At 36.4% G+C, this 20,657-nt stretch overlaps 1 protein-coding gene across 1 annotated transcript in view; it reads left to right on the forward strand.

Annotated features, from left to right (window-relative positions):
- The window catches only part of OTOG (otogelin), a 114,454-nt gene extending 97,280 nt beyond the window's left edge, over window positions 1-17,174 (forward strand). The window contains exons 44-57 of the mRNA XM_054826090.1: window positions 539-751; window positions 1,523-1,627; window positions 2,002-2,112; window positions 3,328-3,429; window positions 3,894-3,992; window positions 4,676-4,716; window positions 5,876-5,951; window positions 6,905-7,083; window positions 7,852-7,956; window positions 8,362-8,481; window positions 9,628-9,673; window positions 11,816-11,890; window positions 14,311-14,390; window positions 15,679-17,174. Coding sequence (XP_054682065.1) covers window positions 539-751; window positions 1,523-1,627; window positions 2,002-2,112; window positions 3,328-3,429; window positions 3,894-3,992; window positions 4,676-4,716; window positions 5,876-5,951; window positions 6,905-7,083; window positions 7,852-7,956; window positions 8,362-8,481; window positions 9,628-9,673; window positions 11,816-11,890; window positions 14,311-14,390; window positions 15,679-15,879 — 1,553 coding nt within the window. The 3' untranslated portion in view covers window positions 15,880-17,174. The remainder of the gene's footprint in view (window positions 1-538; window positions 752-1,522; window positions 1,628-2,001; window positions 2,113-3,327; window positions 3,430-3,893; window positions 3,993-4,675; window positions 4,717-5,875; window positions 5,952-6,904; window positions 7,084-7,851; window positions 7,957-8,361; window positions 8,482-9,627; window positions 9,674-11,815; window positions 11,891-14,310; window positions 14,391-15,678) is intronic.
- Window positions 17,175-20,657: the final 3,483 nt, after the last annotated feature.

Here is a 20,657-nt window from a genome sequence, read left to right on the forward strand (position 1 = left end):
CAAAAGACATGCAGCAACAGTTAATTACACATTTTGAATAATACACGTGTATGTCCTATGTTCCTTCTGCCAGCATTGATACTTATTTTCACTACAGTTCTGCCTCAGCAGACCAAATTGTGGACCAATACTTAACACTAACACCACAAATCTGAAAGATGAAGTTTATTATAAATGAGATTAGATAAAGCACTGTGAATTAATAAGAGTTTTTCCCCTGTGTGAAATACAAAAAATAACTTCTTTTCAGATTACTGCTTTACAAACAAAGGATTGGATTGGGATTTTAAGTGACTAGCCTTGCAGTCGAGATACATAACAAAGTGGAGGCCCTGATCCTCTGGAGGGTATTGAGTGTCTTGCTTCCCATATAAACTCGGTCTCCTCTTTCACTTATTTGTGGGGTGATGGGGATAGGTGATGCCTTTAAAACTCTGGGATTTTTATACTTCATAGTTCCACACTCGCTGTGGAAGAAAATGGTGGTCAAAATTTGAAGTAAAAGGAATTACTTCCGTTTTCTGTTGTCCTGATCTAGCTTGTACAGACAGCTCAGGAACACCTCGTGCAGTAGGTGAGATCTGGAAAACTTCTTTGAGTGGATGCTGTATGCAAAAATGTGTTGACAGTGAGACCGTTATTCCAGTGGAGTACAACTGTTCAGATACCCACAATTTAGACTGTCAACGATTTGCAGAAGTGGCCTTGCTTGTTCCTGGTGATCAGATGTGTTGTCCTCAGAAGATCTGTAGTAAGTATGCCTTAAGGATTATGAATACTGCCCACTGGAATATGCAGATATCCTTTCTGTCTGATTTGTTTTCCTGTTACACATTCTACTTTTGAAGTGAATGGAAATTACTGCGGTTTGAATTTACAGATGATGTAGAAAACTATAGAAGCTTTGTACTATTTGGCTCAATATCCAGTAGGTTTTGGGAGAGAGGTAGGGGGAGGGGACAAGGGTTGTAAGGACTGAAATAGCTCTGTGTTTATTTGGATATGAATTGTGTTTCTCTCAGCCATACAGGCTACTGATTTATTTTTAATGTCCAAATACAACTAAATTATGTAACTAACTACTAGAAAGAAGATCAGATGATTGTTTAATTTACAAAGTGAGTAGTAAAAAAAGAAAGGTTTAAAAAGGTGCTTTTTAATCCTTATTTAGCTTAGAAAGTCCATCTTCAAAAAGAAATTGCAAACAGTTTTCGTGTTTTGACCACATGGGATAATGATGCAGTGAATTTTCTACAGGAATTTTTTTTTTTTATTATTTTTTTAAATTCTCACAAGGACTCAGCTCTTATTTAACTTTGCCTCCATGGAGAGTGTTGCAAATGCCAGACAGTTCTGAATATTGCCTCAGGGGTTTTTGCTAGTTTGTTGTGGTTTTCCTATGCATGTTGTTATTTGGAGATTTGGAGTATCAAACTGCAAATACTGCTTGCCACTGTTCTACTCATAAATGCATAAGATAGTTCAGAAGGTTGTTTTTTTTTTCTTTCCCTTTATGTAACAGTTTGTAATCACAGCCTCTGTGAACCCCTAATCCCTGAGTGTAATGGCTTGGAAAAGCTGGTCACTTACTACAGTGAAGAATCCTGTTGTCCCAACTATGTTTGCGGTAGGTTTCTTCTGAAAAGGTAAAAAAGTTCACCCTGTAAAAGACTTTCAGTAAACTAAATAGATCAAGTTCAAAGCAAAAAAGTAGGTAGCATAGACAACATTGTTAGTATGGCCATTTACAAAATTCTGTTTCATCAAAAAAGGCACAGGGATGGTCTGTGCCTCAATTTGAGCAGGTATAATGATGGTGAAGTCTTGTGTTTAACAATCAAGCAAGAGTGTCTTTGGTCTCTTGCGATACAAGGTAAATTTTTTTCTAAAGTGTCTTGTAGTATTCCTCTGCTCTGCACTGCCATTTTTTAGGGATATAGCATAACAAAGGAGGAATGCTGTACTTTGTATAAAGAAATACATCTGTTGTACTTTTTTCAGAATGTGATCCAGCAAAATGTGAACCAATGGAGCAGATGCCAAGCTGTCAAGATGATCAGACACTAATTGCTGCTCAGGTGGAGAGTACCTGCTGCATTTCCTATATATGTGGTACAGTATCCTGGCTGGTAGAGACTTTAAGTGTTTTTGCATACACAATGATGTCTACTATTATTTTGCTAGTTAAGGCTCCTTGTACTTTCTTCAGCTCTCTCAATATAATAAGGCTTGAAAGTGGTTAAAAAAATGGGCACTAAGTTTCCAAAACATATGAAATGTCAACAGCCATCTAAAGTCACAACACAGCTTTGTGCAACTGAGTAGTATTTTTGAGTCACATAGAGGAGTGGTGGTGATTACCACGGATGAGGGAGTTGAGGGCTTTTGAAAGACTGTCCATGTACAGTGTGTTGACTAGCTGCATGAATATTTTATCTGAAAGGAGACTGAAGTTATATATGCTCTTGCTCCCTATATCCTGTTGTATCAGCTATGGCCCATCTTATTCAATGGTAAATATCTCATATGAGAATATTATGCAAGCATGGTCAGTTCTTTTGGGGTTTGGCCTTTAATGGCTTAATAATAATACTGCACTTTTGGCATGAGTATAGGAGTTCCAATGTTACCACGTGGTTGTTTTCTGTGTGATAATAATGTGATAATGAGGTCCTATTGAACTTAGACTCTGTTTCTACACATAGATATGTGTGAATCAAAGGCCAACTCATCTTGATTAGCTCTTTTATGTGCAAAAATTTGAAAATTCAACTTGAATTACACTTCTGTTATTTACAGTAATCAGGGAGGTCACTTTGATCATGTGATAGCAATGCGCTGTGTTTGGATCTTCTCACTGTCCGCACAGCATCCTTCTGTTTTTTGATATAATGAGTCTTTGCACTGTACATATCAAAAATACCTATTGTGGTTTTCATATGAGTTCAAGTGAGAGGATAACACTGGGATCACAGGAGATACCCTTTATTAGGGATTAAAAATGCTATAATTTGGGCAGAGGAGCATTCCTGAATGCAACACAGTGACTTGGTAGGAGAGAAAATCTAGCAAAATTTTTCATAACAGAAGAGGAGAGAAAATCCTGTTTGTTGTGATCTGACTCACAATGTATTCATTCTTTATAGCAGGGGACAAATAGAAGGCAAGCTGCACTGAAAATTTGCCTCTTGCATAGGGACTGTAAGGAATGAATGCAGAGTTTCTCTGTTCTCTTTCATATGTGTTTGTGAGAAACTTATGGACATGTTTCCTAGGCAGTAGTAAATATCTTCCTATGGTTTAGATTTAAATAATTGTTTTCTCCAGCCTGCGGTGCTTGCTCTGATCAAATACCCAAATGTCAAGAAGGAGAAGTTCTCATTGTGGATGGCAACACTACAGAGAGGTGTTGTCCTACATACCAGTGTAGTAAGTTTCACTTAATTTCGATATTTTAGAAATAGAGAACATGTCAAATTCTGTGGTGTGGATGTTTGGTGCCAAGAATGATGGATTAGAGATACAGCTTCACTTGTGCATATACGCAAGCTATCATCTGTAGTCCTGAACAAATAATCTTTACTTTTAAAACTTCAGGTGCCTAAAGCATTATCTGAATATCTGTATCATGGAGACAAATGAGTAATTTCAGGCCCCAAATTCTGGAGATTTAAAACTGTGTTAAATATTTGCCTAGAGTAGTTGTACTCCATGCTACTATTACTTGATGGCTAATGATTAAATTTTGATGATTAGTCTTTTCAAGTAAGATGTTTTCTAAAGGTATTTATTATGAATAAGTCATTTAGTATCTCTTGATTCATATTTCATATTTCCTTTCATCAAAATATGACAACCTTGTGTTTATTGGACTTTCTTTTCCTTCATTTTAGTTTGTGAAATACATCGTTGTCCTGAATTCAAATGTATGCTAGGCATGTCTTTGGTGGAGGTATGGAGCCCAGAGAAGTGCTGCCCATTTCGGACATGTGGTAAAATGACTGATTTTCATTTTAGTTGCCTTAGACAATAAGACACTGATAAGAGCTTTGGCCTCTTGGGTTTAAGTCTGGTTTAAGCCAGCTATACCATTGTGATCTGCTCATGAACAAATGGTATAGAAAAGTCATCTCATGGTACAGAACTTCTTAATCTGCCTGTTTTGTTTTTTCTTGCTTCACAAGGGTGATAGCATACTGTAGAAATTGCCTGTCCAAACTGGGTGACTTACCCTCTTGAAAATTTTGTTAGAATTAGTTATGGCTTAAAAAAAAAGGTTAGGCTCACAGGACAGGAATTTGCCGGTTTACAAAGACATGTGATGCCTTAAAACATGATTCTCCATTGCTTTATATTGATTGTAATGTCATCACTGCAAGGAGGCTAGTGGTTAGAATGACCATCTTTTTTTTAACATGTTCAGGTGGACTGCGGTTGATACAGTGCTGTAAATTGTGTAAGTAAAGATGGCCATAGAAGTTGGTATTAGTTTTCAGGATGGAACAGAAATCAAACGTAATTCTGGACTCCCCAGATGGGTATATTTCAAAAGCCAGCAGAACTACTTCAGTGATAACTTGCAAATCTGGAATTTCTGTTCTCTCTGATGCTCTGTTTTAAACAAATGGCATGTAACTTTCTAAACTGTTATGTCTGTAATCATATTTTGTTTTAGAATGTGCATGTGAAACGATCCCCAAACCTCAGTGCAAACTGGTATGAAATTCATCTTCTTTGTCAGTATTCTTTTACTAATTTCTTAATAAATCTATTTATCAGTATCTTACTAACAGTTTTATCAGTGAAATATGAAATGCCATGTCATTCTCTTTTTTTTAGTTGCTTTACAAGCAGATATATCCATTTTCTTTTAAGAAGCCAATTAAGTTTAAATATCTTGCAGAATAAAATGGCTGTATAACATTGATTTGGGGGGAGGAGGGAGAGGGTTATGACCATATCCTGCCCTGAAGTATTTCTGGAGTGGAACTGCTTTCATGCACCCAAGGGTAATTTTTTTTTTAAATTGTCAGAACTAAATACGTTAAAGCATCAATGTTTTGTTAATCTTATTTGTTATAGTGAATATGTTAACATATGCCATGCACTCAGACTGCTGACTAAGCAGAACTTTAACACTGTATTGCATTGTGACTTGTTCTGCATTACAAAAATGCTTATTAGCATTGCTGGGTTAGGTTCTTAGTCAGTACTGAGTATGCTTTGATATTGCTTGTCATTATTTTATCCAGAAAATAATATTGTGATGGGAATAATTTATAAAAAATATAATTTGGAGTCCTAGGAAGGAATTGGAAATAGTACTCATTTTTTATAGAGGAATTTCAAAATGCTTTGTAAGTGAGCTTCTTATTAGTACTTTCATTTCATAGATGAAGAAACTTGGACATAAGGAATCAGGACTTGCAGAAAACTGGGAGAAAAAACTTAATATGCATATGTATAAACAATAAAAGGCAAAATTAAAAAGTACATCTGTGCTATTGTAATACTATTTATATCCATTAAGGTATGCCATGAAAGAATACACTCCACACCGCGTGGAGATTTCTGTACAAAGGCAAGCCATTGCGTTTCATTATTGGCCTGCATTAGTCTTTTCTGTGCTAAATGTTTGCTCTACCGACACCAACCACAATTCCTGTTTTTCAGGTGTAAAAAAAATTCCCATTTGGTTATCATTACTAAATTAAATGTCCCTGTGGGTGATGAACGTGGATTCAAAATAGGTTTCTAGGGGCAAGATATACTGCTATTCAAATCCTGAAGGAAAGGTGCTTAAAAGAAAAAGATCAAACAGATAAGAAAACACTATTGTTTCATGTCTCTCTCTTTTCTGCTTTTATACACTTAGGGACAGAAACTTCAGATAGATGAACCATTTCAGAACAGTACAGAAAATATCTGTAACTGTGTTAAGTACAAATGTGGTAAGTCAGATAAGAATTTAATTCAAAGATATACTATTTCAAGTGCTAAGGTAAATTAGAAATTATAAATTGGATGTTCATGTTGAACATGGTACTGTGGAGGAAAGAAATGACTGACATAATTCACAAATAGAGTAAGAAAAGGTAAGAAGAAAGGACCCGTCACTAACAATTCGGTTGATTATGGCCTGTCCTTGTATTCTGTTAAGTTCCTGCAGCAAGAGGTCTGTGCAGGGAAGTAGCAAACGAGAGTTTTTGGAAAGTTGGGTGGTGTTGATGAAGCAGCCTGCATATTGCTGAGCTGGAGTAAGGACTCCAGCAAGAAACTAAAACACACACTCAATGTCCACATAAAGAAGTGTCCCACTAACCCATTATGGGACTACTCAGGAGCTGGTAGACATGCTTATGTGCTTTACAAGATCAAGGATCACATTCGGCACCATGCAAATTCATCTTAGAGCATGCCCAATAGCGTCTGAGAAAACTCAGGAAAAAATCATTCCTGTGGGGCACCCAGTTGGCCAATAGAGTTGGGATTGCCCTTGCCTAGATTTCTACAACACAGATGTATACTTCTGAGCTAATTATCCTCTATGCCTTCAGTAATCAGTGGGGAGAAATAGACATTTCTCAAGTACATTTCTTATTCTGAAGTAGCCTTATAAAACAAATCAGTTGAAGAAGACTGCACTGTCGTTTTGGTGGTGCAGCTAATAGAATATTATATATGTATTAGATTTCATGCATGGTTATATTTGAAATAATTTAGAGAATATAGTGAAGCATTAGACTACTATTAACAGTTCTTATATATATATGAGACTCATAATTCTTAAAGTGGTAGAGTCGCTTTTTCCATTCCTGTTTTACTGTTTGAAACATTTTTAACAGAGTTTTGATACCAAGCTGATTGTCCTGAGCATGCTGTTTATTTTTGTGTTTTCTTGTAGTGAGAGACAAAGTTTGCCTGAGTAATGAGAGAGGTGTGCTGCTTCCTGGACAGACAATTGTGGAACACAGTGCAGATGGCATTTGCCATATTTCTTATTGTACGAATGTGATTGATCCCTCCACTAAATACTACCGAATAAACACGTCTTCAATAAACTGTGCTGTCAAGTGCAAAGCTGTAAGAAATTCAGAATTTTAGACGTATATTGTGACTGGTGTGACTAATTACATTTTTTTGGGTTTTGTCGATTAGATTACAGTCATAGGAACAAGATAGAGTAACTATGAGCTCTCCCTCTAATGATGTGCTACTGCACTTCTGATACAAGTTTATAAAATATTCACTCCCTTCACTGTTTCCCCCCCATGCAAATCTTATACAAACTAATGTATATAGCATACTGCCACCTTGCATCCCTGTATAACTGCATTATGTGCAAACTCATACAAATTCCTGGAAGACATTAGTTCAATAAGAATTGGGAAGAAAATAATTATAAATAGAATAATTCTAAATGTGGTGAAAACAGCTTTATAAATAAGCAAATGATACCACATCTTTTTACAAAATATGATGCGTTACCATGGGAATATTGTATAGTTACTTTTTCTAATTATGTACTTACTTGATGTCTAATGTGTAAAAACTCAAAATTTCGGTAGTTCTCTAAGTAAGCTCTCAGACTTATATTTGAAAATGGTAGAAAGACCAGTTCATTCTCTCAGAGTTGGAACTTCTTCCCATTTACTTCAATTAAGATCAAAGGTATTTTACAAAAGCTTCATGAATGTACAGTGTGTACAAATGTAAGCTATGCGGTTTTGAAAGTTATTTAAAAACCATCCCTAAAATCAGATACCTGAAAAAAAATCTGTCCATTACAGTAGTAAAATGTTGAGCTGCAAGATGGTTTCATACAATGAATAATCTATTTGATTTTGGCAGAACCAAATTTATCAGCCTCCAAAAGATTTAACAACTTGCTGTGGTAGCTGTAAGAACTTGTCTTGTCTCCACACTTTCAGCAATGGCACAATTTCCAATTTTAAGGTAAGTTTATAGATGTCTTATTCCCTCAACAGATTTAGGAGGAAACAAAAAAATTGTGAGCTACTGTACACACATTACCATATTAAATATGCAAAGAAGAGCTTTATTTACATATATGCAGCATTAATTTCTTGGAGAGTCGATCATATAGCTGTTTACAAAGATTAAGGGATTTTGATATATCAGAGAATTATCGTCAACTTGACTATTTTAGAACCTGCTTAACATTATATATTTAGTGGACTTTTAAGTTCTGTACTTAAACAGAACTTTAACATGCGTCTAATATTTTGCTATTACTTTTGGTTCAGACAAGTTACATTCAATGGAATTGTATAATAAATAGTTATAATACTGTTTTTCCTGAGTTGCTGAGTAAAGGCTCTGGTTTACAATTTTTAACAGCCTGGTACTGTTTGGATTTCAAACTGCATCAGATACGAATGCACTAACACAGCAATAGGACCAGTTCTGGTTTCCTCTTCAGTTGGCTGCCCACCCTTTAATGAGACTGAATGTGTGAAGGTCAGTGTTCAATACATTGTTTGCATTCCAGATATGATTTATGTTTGCATGAAAAGATTCACACTGACAAAAGACATTTTTACCTAAAGAAGGGAGAAATTATAAATTCTTGCAATGCCTGCATTTTTTCCGAGACATTTGAAGGTGAGAAGCTCTAACTATACACATATATTGTGCCACCAGACTGCCCAGTTACACAGCTGGAGAGAACTCTCCTTATTCTCAGAATTATTTTTTTTTCATAGAAGCTTGTAATACCAAACTAGTCCTCATACAACTGTCTGAACTTGGATGCTTTTCTGGTTGGACTTCTCCTTTCTAACTGATTTTCTGCATATAGCAATTTGATTCATTGCAGTGGTCAAAAAACACTGAAGAAAAGGAAAGATTGTCCGAATACCAGGAAAATATTTTCTACAGTGAGACATAAGGTTTTGCAGACTAGTTTTGGAGAAAGAAAAGCTCTATTTGAATTTGCAAAATGAGATTAGACTAAGTGAGTGCCAGGAAATGTATGCAGTGAGCAATCTTATATTGCTTTCTGTAATTCTAGATTTACACGTAGGCAAACGAAAAAAGTTAAGGCAGATAGATCATCATGGCTTGAGATACTGAGTTGGACATCAAAAATTGAACTCTCCTTCAGTGTAATCCTGAGAGCTTTTTAAAAAGCTGCTCCTATTTTTCCCACGGTACCCTGGGGAGTGCTTCATGCTACAGCACTGAAGACAGCCATCTCCACTATGGGAAGGGAGTGGCTCCTCATTTAGATGAGATTTCTTCCTGCTTTGAATTCAGAATAATTTTTTTGTGATTGTCAATATGGCCTCTACAAGAAGTCAGGGGTTTACTTTAGGTAACACATGGTGGAGTAAGACTTAACACAGTCATTGCCTCTCCAAATGTGGCATTGATAGCTGGTGATGTATAGTGGCATTCAGTGAGAACCACTTAATATGCACTTACATTAAAACAGGCAAGTTCAATCATTTACAGCCAAACCTTCACCCGTTCACCAGAGTGCTGCATTTGCCTGAATAATTTTGCAGGGCTTTATCTGGAAGATATTTCTAATAGTGCAGATATATGGGAATGAATATTTGAAAAAAAATCAAGTTTTTTCTTCTTTATTTCTCTCTTGATCAGGTTGGAGGCTATGTTGTACCATTCTTAGAAGGATGCTGCAAAACATGTAAGTGATTAATGACGCTTCCTGCCTCACAAGTCTGGTTTGTTGTTACCTTAGAAATAAGGTTAATTCTTTCCTGCATGAAACCTTGATTTGCTGATCTTAAAGGTCGTGCTTTTCCCAGTTTTTCTCATGTGAATACCAGTGAAACTAGTGGAGTTAAATCAGTAGAAAGTAGTTTAACATTGAAGGGTTTACTCCACTGAAAGTGATTGCGGCTGGCCAAGTCACTAAAATTGCTACCTTGAGTATTTAGTAGTTCTCCTGTAAAACTCCTCAAAATATTAGTTACTGCATTTAGTATAATAAAAGGTACTGTGTTTTGGAAGGCACTTTAAAACATTCTTCATCTACATTCCTATCTTTGTATTTGGTAAAAATGAAAATTGATCTATGCAGTTTGTAAGTTAATGCTGTAAATAATTACCTGATTGTAATATAGTCTTAGCTTCCATTAATAGACATAATTCAGAAGCTTTCAGGCAATATCTTTCAAAAGAACTTACAATTAAAAAATCTCCCTTACTTGATTACCAGGATATGTTTTGACTTCTATGAGACCTAATAAAGGTTCTCTGGAAAAAATAAAATCATTCTCCACAGAATAGGTTTCAAATATGATAATTCTTAATATAAATCAAGAGCTAAGTGCATTTTTTTCTTACCACACTGGTACATAGCTGAAACATTTTGGCTGATTTCATGAAGAACTTAGCCTGAGGCAGACACCTAACCTGAAGAATTTAAGCTCAAATACTTGAAGTTGACAATGTTATAAGCAATTGAAAAGGAGATTTTATACTGGGCAGTATTATATTATCTTTAAAAAGGTGCAAAAATCTCACTTCATTTGCATAACTGGCTGGAATATTGACCTCAAAGCTAAAGATAGTAGGAGATAAAGTGTGGGAGAGAGATGGAGAAAAGTGCAGGTTATTTCCTGCTGGGTGGGATGGGACATGAACAATCATGACTACCAGATCCGGTACCACGTGCACAGTTACTGCAGTGGGACGTGTTGCCAAGTGGGAGGTACCTTTTGGTGTTATTCGGTATGTACTACATTTTGTAGTACAAAGGTTGTTGAAACTGTGGAAGATTTATCTGCTTTTTTTCCTGCTCCTGATCACTGTAAGGGAATGGTAATACCTCTTCATGTTTTTTCACTCCAGTGGACCTGTGTTCCAAGCACTTGTCCTAGATCTATAGCCAATTCTCCATAGGCTCTTTAAGGTTAGTTTTTGGTTACCTGACATTACCCTTCAATGCCTTAGTAGCCATATAAGCCAGCTTCTGAACAAAGAATTTATTAAGACTGTTAAAAATCTATTAAGGTACTTTTCAGCAAGGCAGAAGACCTTGCTACTATACTTAGAGAAAGACCATAACCACATTCTTAAATAATTAAGACAAAGTTAGTTGTTAATCTGGGGCATGCATCACAAAGTAAAATTAAACCCTTGGAAAATCCAGTGACTTCTGAGATGCATTTACAAGTAGATTCATACAGTTTGGATTTCACACCTGTTTATAGACAACATAGTACTTCCATGAATCATGTAGTTCGTTCTGACTCTGAACAAATCCAGCATGAGAGCTGTTAGTCCATTGTAACTGTGTGAGATGTTTTATGAAAAGGGTTATCAGGTTGTTGTTTTCTGTTGAAGTACTTTACCATTAAGACACCTTTGTGATTTTTGCTTTCAGTTTTAAGTGGTATTTGAAAATTAAGTCCCAGGACTTCCTTCAAAACCTAGAGAAGTTTTACAAACACAGCTTAGAGGAAATTATACTATTTCTTTCTTGTAACCCCAAAGGACAACTTAGGGTACTAGATTGTCTTGGTTATATAAACATAGATCAGCTTCTTCCTGGTTTTGACATCAGACTTAGCAATGCGAGTAATACCTGGACATGGTCCTGAGCTGCTGGCACAGTGATCCCTGCTTGAGCAGGGAGGTAGGACCAGATGATCTCCAAAAGTCCCTTCCAACCTCAGCCATTCTGTGATCCTGTAATACACAGACATTTTAAGGTTGAATTCTTTTCTCAAATATGCCGAAATCTAACAACTCCAAAATGTTTCATATTGATAGGGAATCCTCTGTAACATGTACCCTATTCAATATGTAATATTCTTACCAGGTTCTTCAGTGTCAGTGCTCCTCCCATTCCTTGTTAGCCCAGTCACTCCTACAGCCTATGCTAGCTGTAACACAGGTACCTTTTCCTGCAAATAAGTAGGACCAACCCAAACAGCATCATTGTTGATTTCCAACAATGTACTCCCTGATAGGAGCATCAAGCCTCACATTACCCAATTATGCCAAAGCTGCAGTGTAGTGTAACTGCTCATTGTTCAGAGTGGCTCACATTTTGGTTTTCTTTCGGTTTTCATTTTGCACTGTGTGGGCAGTGCATTGTTGTTAGCCAACAATGTACTGTTGGTAGTAAGCACTTGTGTAGTCTTTAGCTTGCTGCATGTATAAAATTGCTGTGTTTAAAAATATGAGCTAATTCCATTATGTTTACAGTGCTGTAGAACATAGACACTAATGACCTTGCTTGTTAAAGCTTACTGTATAAAAAACATTTTACAGATGATGTGTCGTATAGTTTTGCTTCCAGTGGCATATACAGTAGAAGCAGGTCATTTCTTTTCCATCTGTAGTTAGGACAGGAAAATAGCAAGCCTGTGTTTACTTCAGGAAAATTGGAGTTTCTTTTTAATAGAGCACAATAATTTTTTGAATTGTAACGTGGTATGAATGCAATTGTTTTGACATTTGTTTTGTGAAAACAGCTTTCTATATTTCTGTAAGAGAAATGATGTTGACTCTAATTTTGTACATCACGGAGTAATATATCCTTCATTAAATTACACTCATGACTGTAGGAGTATTACACTGAAATCTATATTTTATATTGACATCACTTTAAATGATAAAGGTGTTATGAGTCTACCCAAAAACCAAGCAAGGATTTTCAACCACCCAGACTGTGAATCTCATTATAACATGACACATGCAAGATGCTCATGTTTTGTACGGTTATTCATGGAAAAGTATATTACGTTGTAGAGCTCACTTAAAGCCACTGGACATTAAAGTACATGCATGGGAATACATTATATATTTATTTCTTTATGAGATACAATGTACTTTCACTATAGCCTGGATGAAGTCATAGCCACAGCTGCACTGAATTCTCCATCCTACACATCATGTGTAATGTAAAAGAAGAAAGGACAAGAATAAGACTATGAGAAACATGAAATAATGGTGAGTTTTTTATTTTTAAAACCAATTTTTTTTCTTCATTTCTCAATTTACTTTTTCCCTAAGCAAATATAATTCAATGATAGTCAATCAGTAGCCAGCCATTTCTGATTGGAGATTTTTATTTGCTTCCAAGAAGATTTATTGCTGTCCTTTATTTCATGTTCTAGAAACCTCTGCTATGTCTAGAAGCAGGCTTATATGTTTAAAAACAAACAAACAAACCCAAACAAACAAACAAAAAAACCCCAACCCCGCAAACCCACAAAATATTTCTCTTTGAGAAGCAGTATTACCTGGTTTGACAGTGACTATAGCAGGGAACTGGACATTGCACATCAAGACGTAATAAACCTCAGTCACAGTTCAGTATTTGGTATTGGTCAAACCAATGAGTCTTTCATTGCCCTTGCTTTTCTGGAGCTCACAGCATTCACCTTTGTCAGCATCTTTGGATTTCTTGGCTGAGAGAAAATGCAGCTCTGTAAGTGGAGAGTCATGTGGGACAGCATCATGGGGTGTAAAATCTGCTCTGATACTGTGAAAGCTGTTATAATGGAATGGATTATTCATTTCTTTCAGATCTGCAATGTGATGTGCTTTCTTCAGCGTAGAGAGGATCATCGTAAGAAGATACTGTGCTTTCTGATCTCTAACAACTGAACTTTATACTGAACTTATTTGCTTTTCTTCAAATGTTCAGGATTCCCTTCTTATGTTTATCTACTCTTATTTAATTTCAAAATTTCTTTTTATCTTTTTAATTTCATCGTATACTTTGTACATACTTCTGTGAGAAAAATTGTGGAAATAATGCTAATGAAAACATCAATAAAAAATTAATTTGTTCACTGGTGTTGTTTTTCTTATTTAATAAAAAACATACAGAAATGTAAAGCCCCCTGAAGCCCTGTTCTTCATCAGATTCTGCTTTTAAGTGTTCATTTTAAACTTTGTTTATACCACTGGAATGCAATTGTTGCTATTAAACTGTGTTACAGTTATTTCATAGAAAATGCATTTTATGCATTATTAACAAGCCTTCTCACAGGAGTGGTTGATCAGTTTTACAAAATTTTTTGAAAGACAGTGGACTTACTCTTAAAAGGCTTCTGACTGAAGAATGAACCTTTTATAATTGTTATTGGAGATATGAGGAGACGGATATGTTAATGCATGAAATAGAGTAATTTTAAAAGGATACAATGTATAGCTAATGTCACTTCACCAAAGTTTTGTGCAGTCATGTATTGGGTGTTTCCTTCTTTGTGTCTTGACCCCATAAAACATTCAGGAATGTTCTGGTCTCTGAAATGTATAGAATTTTGAGCTGATACTTTTCAATAAATGCCCATTTTGCAGGTAAGGAAGATGGAAAATTCTGTAAAAAGGTGACTGTTAGGATGACCATCCGCAAGAATGACTGCAGGAGTAACACACCAGTAAGTAAATAACTATAATGATTTCTTTTAATAGAAGGAAAAAAATACAAGAAATAAAAAGAAGAAAGGGAACACAGATTCCACAAGGCTAATGTCTGCATCTCTCTCTCACAAAGACAGAGGTTTCTGTTTTCATAGAGCTGTTTTAATGTTTCCCTACATTCTCAGCAATCATCTTCTCAAATAATAGGAAAAAAAGGGGGATGTGACTTCTGCTTTTGTATGCATTTAGGCACATGTTGATTTAGTGCAAATCCAAGGTCTCAGTTCACCCTATAACAGAATTATTATATGCAAATTAACTTTAATATAACTGAATCTTGCCAGTGATATACTACAGTTAAAACGGCTGCAGATGTGTTTAATTTTCCATCTGTCTAGGGAAAGTATTTAAATGCCAGCTTCATGAAGAAAAGAATCTTGGGTCCTGAAGGGTTTTTTTAAACAGCAGCATGAGCGTACTATTGAAATGTGTAGGAAGAATGAGACACTATCTGTGTGTCTACTGAAGGATTTACTGTAGGAGGACACCAACAATGTCCTGCTGGGCAGCAAGGGCAGCAGCAAGGGTGCAGACAGACGTCTCGTGTGAGATGTGTAAGAGCGCCTGGAAAAGCTGTAATAAAAATGTAGGGAAACAGCTGTAACCTCTAAAATGACTCTGGGAGTACATTTTGTAGAGCAAACTGTTGAGCAGCCAGGAAATTTAGTCTCAGTGTCTCATTGAACAGAAATGCAAATCCTGACTATCAAACTTGAAAAAATTATCAGTTTATATGGCTGTTTCTGTCACAGTCTGTAATACAGTTTTGGTATCATTAGTAATAATTCCCCTTGGCTTTCCAAAGGATTGATTTTTTTTATATTCCTTCTTACTGATACCAGCATAGCAACACTGCATCAGTGTATCACTGAAATTAATACTGTAGGGAGTTGTGGACAGAACATTTGGTGCTATGTCCAAGCCAAGGTTGTTATGAATACTTTAAAATTCAAAACTGAAATTGTTTCTTTGTGTCTGTTAATGGCCAAAATCTGCTGTTACTGAAATTGACAGGAAAGTCATGATTAATCTCGGTAAGACAAAAATTGAGGCCTATCTGGGCAAAGTACTTCAGAGTTCATTGCTCAGAGTGGGATTTCACAGGGGCTAGAGGAAATACCTCCAAATTTGTCATTGATTTGCCATTGGATTTGGGTGCCTAATGTCTGTGGATTTTCTTGAGAACTCCTGACTTTATTTCCTAGCTGTTTCAATTTGCTGGTTATTCTTCATGTTTGTTACCAGGTGAATATTGTTTCATGTGATGGAAAGTGCCCTTCTGCAAGCATTTACAACTACAACATCAACACATATGCAAGATTCTGCAAATGCTGCAGGGAGCTCGGACTACAGAGACGAATTGTACAATTGTATTGCACTAGTAATTCAACCTGGGTCAGCTATTCAATCCAAGAGCCTACAGATTGTTCTTGCCAATGGTCTTAAAAAAACATGAAAGAAAACAGCAAGCCCAGCTGTTCCCAGCATAAGATAATTTGAATAGTTTATCTATTAAAAATGCATACCCAATGCACTGAATTCTACCAGTTTAATGCTAAAAGATAAAAAAAGAAAAATATTTTTTGACTCCTCTAAATTTCTGAACAATGGCTTTGCATCATTTGTATTGTGATTTGTCTTCATGTTCATTTCACAGGGATTGTTTTAAGAGTTCTTGTGATATGTGCCAACTTAAAAGGTGAAGTGATTTACGTTAAAGACACCTCAAGAGAAAGAACACCATCTACTTTGTTCTGTAAGGCTGGCACACTTTTTGTCAGGCACCCATTCCTGTTTTAAATCATTAACTGGCTTATCTGGCAGCAGTTCACTATTTTGAATGCATTGCAATTATGCACATACATTCAATTTCTCTTAAGAAAAATTGTTTGGACAATATGAGAAGAATTTTCAGTTTAAATCATATTCCTATTGCAAAGTAGAGCATGTATGAGAAATTCAAGTAAAGATTTATTTCTTTTATCAGGGAAACATTGTCAATACTGATAACTGTATGTAATATTCCCTGGTAATAATTTCAGTTTTTCTAACGTATTTTGTATTGTAGTGAAAAGTATTATGGCAAACATGTAACGTATGGAACAGATAGACTGTTTTTAGGCTAGCTAGATTAGTCATTAGTAGTTACTTTATCTTTCTGCTAAACAATATGACATAAACAAAATACAGATTTAACAAATGAAGACTATTTTACGTTCCTTTATATAGATATACCTTAAATGAAAACATTCAGCTTACGAAATGCACCATATTTAAACTGTTTCTTTAGGAGAATGAAATTTGTTTAACATTAATTTTAAAGAAGTGAAAATTCATTAGGAAAAAGAAAACCAGGATTATGTATCCGTCTAAAAGAAAAACAAAGTTGAAAATCTTTGTCACCAGTATAGTAGAATGTAACTTCTTTTGTGGCAAGAGTTTGATATTGAAAATGTACAATTGTAAGGTTTGAAATTTTAAAAGCAATTTTGCTTATGAACTTGAACAATTAACATTTTGTTGTAACAAACTAAATTTTTCTCCTCTAAGATAATGTTGCTGTTCTATTCTTTTCCAACAAATGCCACCAAGATTTGCAAAAATGCAGTAGCTTTCATTTTGTAGATTAAAGTTGTAGATAGCACAGTGATACACTTGAGATCCTATAATAGAAAATAGATTTCAGCATAACTTCCTAAAAAGCTGCTTGTCTGCAGTTAATCCAAAGAAAAATGTGTTGTTAAAATCAATCGTGAACATTTTTGATATTAATTTTGTATACTGTACATTTCATTCTTACAATATCCAATAAACAACAGGAAGTCTTATTTTGTTACAATTAATTTTGCTATCATTGTTAAAGCAGCTTACTATCATGTGATTCAAACTCATGGTGTTCACTGATTTCTTTTTCAGCAGTGGACATGGTTGATTTTAGGGTTTGCTGCTATCACTAGTACTAATGATGTAATACTACATCAAGACCTGCATATGGGTTTATGAAAATATATGTCTTTTTCTGATTCCATCACAGTTCACTTTCATCCTCAGAAATGCAAAATTCAACTATTTTATTCAGAACAAAAATTGGAAAACTGTTGCTCATCTAAGTATAACAAGACATTTCTGACACTAAGTGTCATATAGGCTGTTTGTTCTGGAGAAGTGGGAAAAAAAGACGGGTAAATGTCTGCACATTCCCTTTCCGCAGCTTTTTCCTAAACTGTCCCTCAGGATTGACTGCAATGTGAGTAGCCTCGTGTTTTCAGTAAGTGTAGGCATTTTGTTATAATATAGTTGTTGTGTAGTGATGATTACGCTTCAGTACTTAGAGCCAGATAAGTTGTTAAGATCTCACTGTAATATGTGCAGTCCCTACCCATTTAGTGAGACATGTTCCTTGTTTGAAGATGTGTTCTAAATAGTGAGGAAGGACAGAGTTTGGGAGGGGTGCATCCTTTGGAAAACCATTGACTGAGGAGCAGGAAGAAAAGTGCTGGTTACAAGACAGTGAGCAAAGTCCTTGAACACACGTGCCTAAAATTTGAAGCTTTGGCATTTGCAAAGGTGAAGTTCAGCCTCCCTTAGTACCAACTGGCAGATGCCATCCTAGACAGTAGGAATTAATAAAAAGAGCTTTTCTTTCTCTCAAGCAAGATGGTATTTGCTGTCAAGTGCCAACCAGCAACATGAGGGACAGAGTGAGAGCAGGAATTAGGCCAGCCCCTCCTTTTGCCACTCAAGCTAATGGCAAAGTGCTCATTGCTTCCCGCATCACAACATGGTTACTCTGAAAATCATTTGAGATCCAAACTTTCAACTCTTGGTTGAAGAGCAAGTTAATACTGGCAGTGAGAGTAGCAAGCAGACTGCAGGGTATCCAGTAACCATAATCAAATACTGCTGCTCCCTCTACTTCAGGACTAAAATAATAAACCTTGTGTTAAGTCCTTTCTTCTGATTTTGTAAACATTAGGCTTACGTTGAGAGAAACAAGTGGAAAGATCCAAACTGCCTATGGCTTGACAGGGGGAAGCTACTTTTATCCCTGCCTCTGTGTTAAATTCCTTCACACATGCTTAGCCTATCTGTCGTTAGTTCAAAGAAACCCAGGCCCTTACTGTGTATTTACCTTACACTGTGTTTGCACAAAGCAGCTCAGCTGGAAAAAGATTTTCCCTTATTTGTACTTCCATGTCTTTGGAGACCAAAGGGACGTCAACAAGCCATAGGTTTCATCTGGCCCTCCCATGCAGGAAGCACTGCGATTGCAACAATATCTGAGTCCTCAAACACCTTTACTTTGTTTCTATTAAAAAGTTGTCTTTTGCTTGATTATATAGGTGTAATACAAAGGGTATACAGCATGAAAGCTATGCTCTTTAGAATACATGCATTTTACTATCACAACCTTATTTGTGTCTTTATTACCTTTAAAGACTTACGTGCACTTGGAGCTGATGAAATACTGGAGCCTTTATGTAAGTTCTCATAGTGGCAAAAGTTAAATCCTGCACTCAGCACACAAAACAAGTCACTGGAGGGAAACTTGCTTTCAAAAAGCATTGCTGCCACAACATGCTCCGGTGTTAAGGCTGTTCCTTTTGCAGCAGCTCAGTGCGCATGGTTCAGAGACAAAACTGTGACTGGATCCTTCACTGACTTCAACCAAGATTCATTGCAATATTTTGTAGAACACTGTTTCTGAGGGACCTAAATGGGGAAAGAAAAAAAAAGGTTTTAGCAGTCCAAGAGAAGTAACAAAGGCACCTATCCAGCAGATACTGGGTAGTCTTTTGGAGAGCCACCTCAGCTGGCTGGGTGAGCCCCTCCCCCAGCTAGAAGCCAATGTGCACCAGCTGAGGCCTGTTTGGGGTGTGATAAGGGTGGAGGTGGAGGTGGAGGTGGAGGTGGCGGTGGCGGGGGGGCTGGGTCTCTGGGGAGAGAAAAATAGTGTGGAGGGGGTAGCATGAGTGTGTGGTGAGTGCTGTTCTCTTGAATTAGCCCCTTATTTTAGAAGTGAGGACTGGTCTGTTGATGTGGAGTCTATGGGTTGTAAAATGAAGGACAAGGAGGTATGTGGTCTTTGGAGGCTGTGGCAGAGGCCTTTATCCCTTCCATTGTGCCTGTCTCAGTGTGGCTGTGAGAAAGATTTGAAAAGGTAATCTTTTATTCTGTAAAAGCTGGTTTCTGGGTGGTGAAAGTGGCAAACAAATAAAAATGCTGGTAGTGGTGGAAGCCTTTGTGCTTGTACAACTGCATTGAATTAGTTCCTCAGGCTCTGCTGTGAGAGGTGGCTGGAGAGCAGACCTGCCTCACTTCTGTAAATCTGAAACCGTGGTGATTGCTAGGGGAAAACACAGCTACTAATGTTCTCTAGTTTTGTCTTTTGTTGGCTTCAAGGCCATCTGCAGAAATAGAATTCTAGAGGCTGAATAGTATAAATCAAACTCAAAAATGGTACTAGGGTGATTCCTCCAAGGAAATGGATACTGTTGGTGCTCTTCTGGCAGACATCTTGTGACTGCTGCTGTGCAGGGCTGGATGAGTTGTGAAGTTGTTTATCCTGAGTAAAAGAAACCAAATCTAAATTCTGAAAAACTCTCTTCAGAAGGTAGGTGAAAGACTGAGTAATTTGGGGGGTCAAGAGGGAGAAAATAGGTATATGATGAAAGTGGGCAGGAATAGTTTTCTTACAGTTTTCTTATTGATCTTTAACATTATAGTAAATAATTTTTTGTTTGGTTTTTTGTTTTGTTTAATGTGAATGAAAATGCAGTGGGAGTGAAACTCTGACTTTCTTGAGGCTGAGACCTCTTAGATATTTTTTCACAAGTCTCAAAACTTTGCTCCACCTCTGAGGGCCGTGTTCTCTTCACGTGTCTACGTATGTGGAATTTCTCCACAAAAGTGATTCCTAATGTAGGCACAGAAACTTCCTAGGTTTGTGTTTTGTTAAAACTAGGATTTAAAATCTTTCTAATGCTGGATTGTTTTCATTCTTCAAATATTTAGTGATTTAAGTATGGAAACCTTGTTTGTTAGGGCGCTGATTGCTCATTGTTACCTCCTTTAAACAACCACTTCACTTGCATCACCTCAAGCAAGCTTACCCAGCTATGATTCACAGGAAAATATAAATGATTTGGCAGCTGGAGGCTTGAGTATGATGGATATTGGCCATTAAGAAAGGCCTTTAAAAAAAATATATCAATTGTGCTATC

The sequence above is a fragment of the Grus americana genome, chromosome 5 (genome assembly GCF_028858705.1).
Source record: "Grus americana isolate bGruAme1 chromosome 5, bGruAme1.mat, whole genome shotgun sequence".
Lineage (NCBI taxonomy): Eukaryota > Metazoa > Chordata > Aves > Gruiformes > Gruidae > Grus > Grus americana.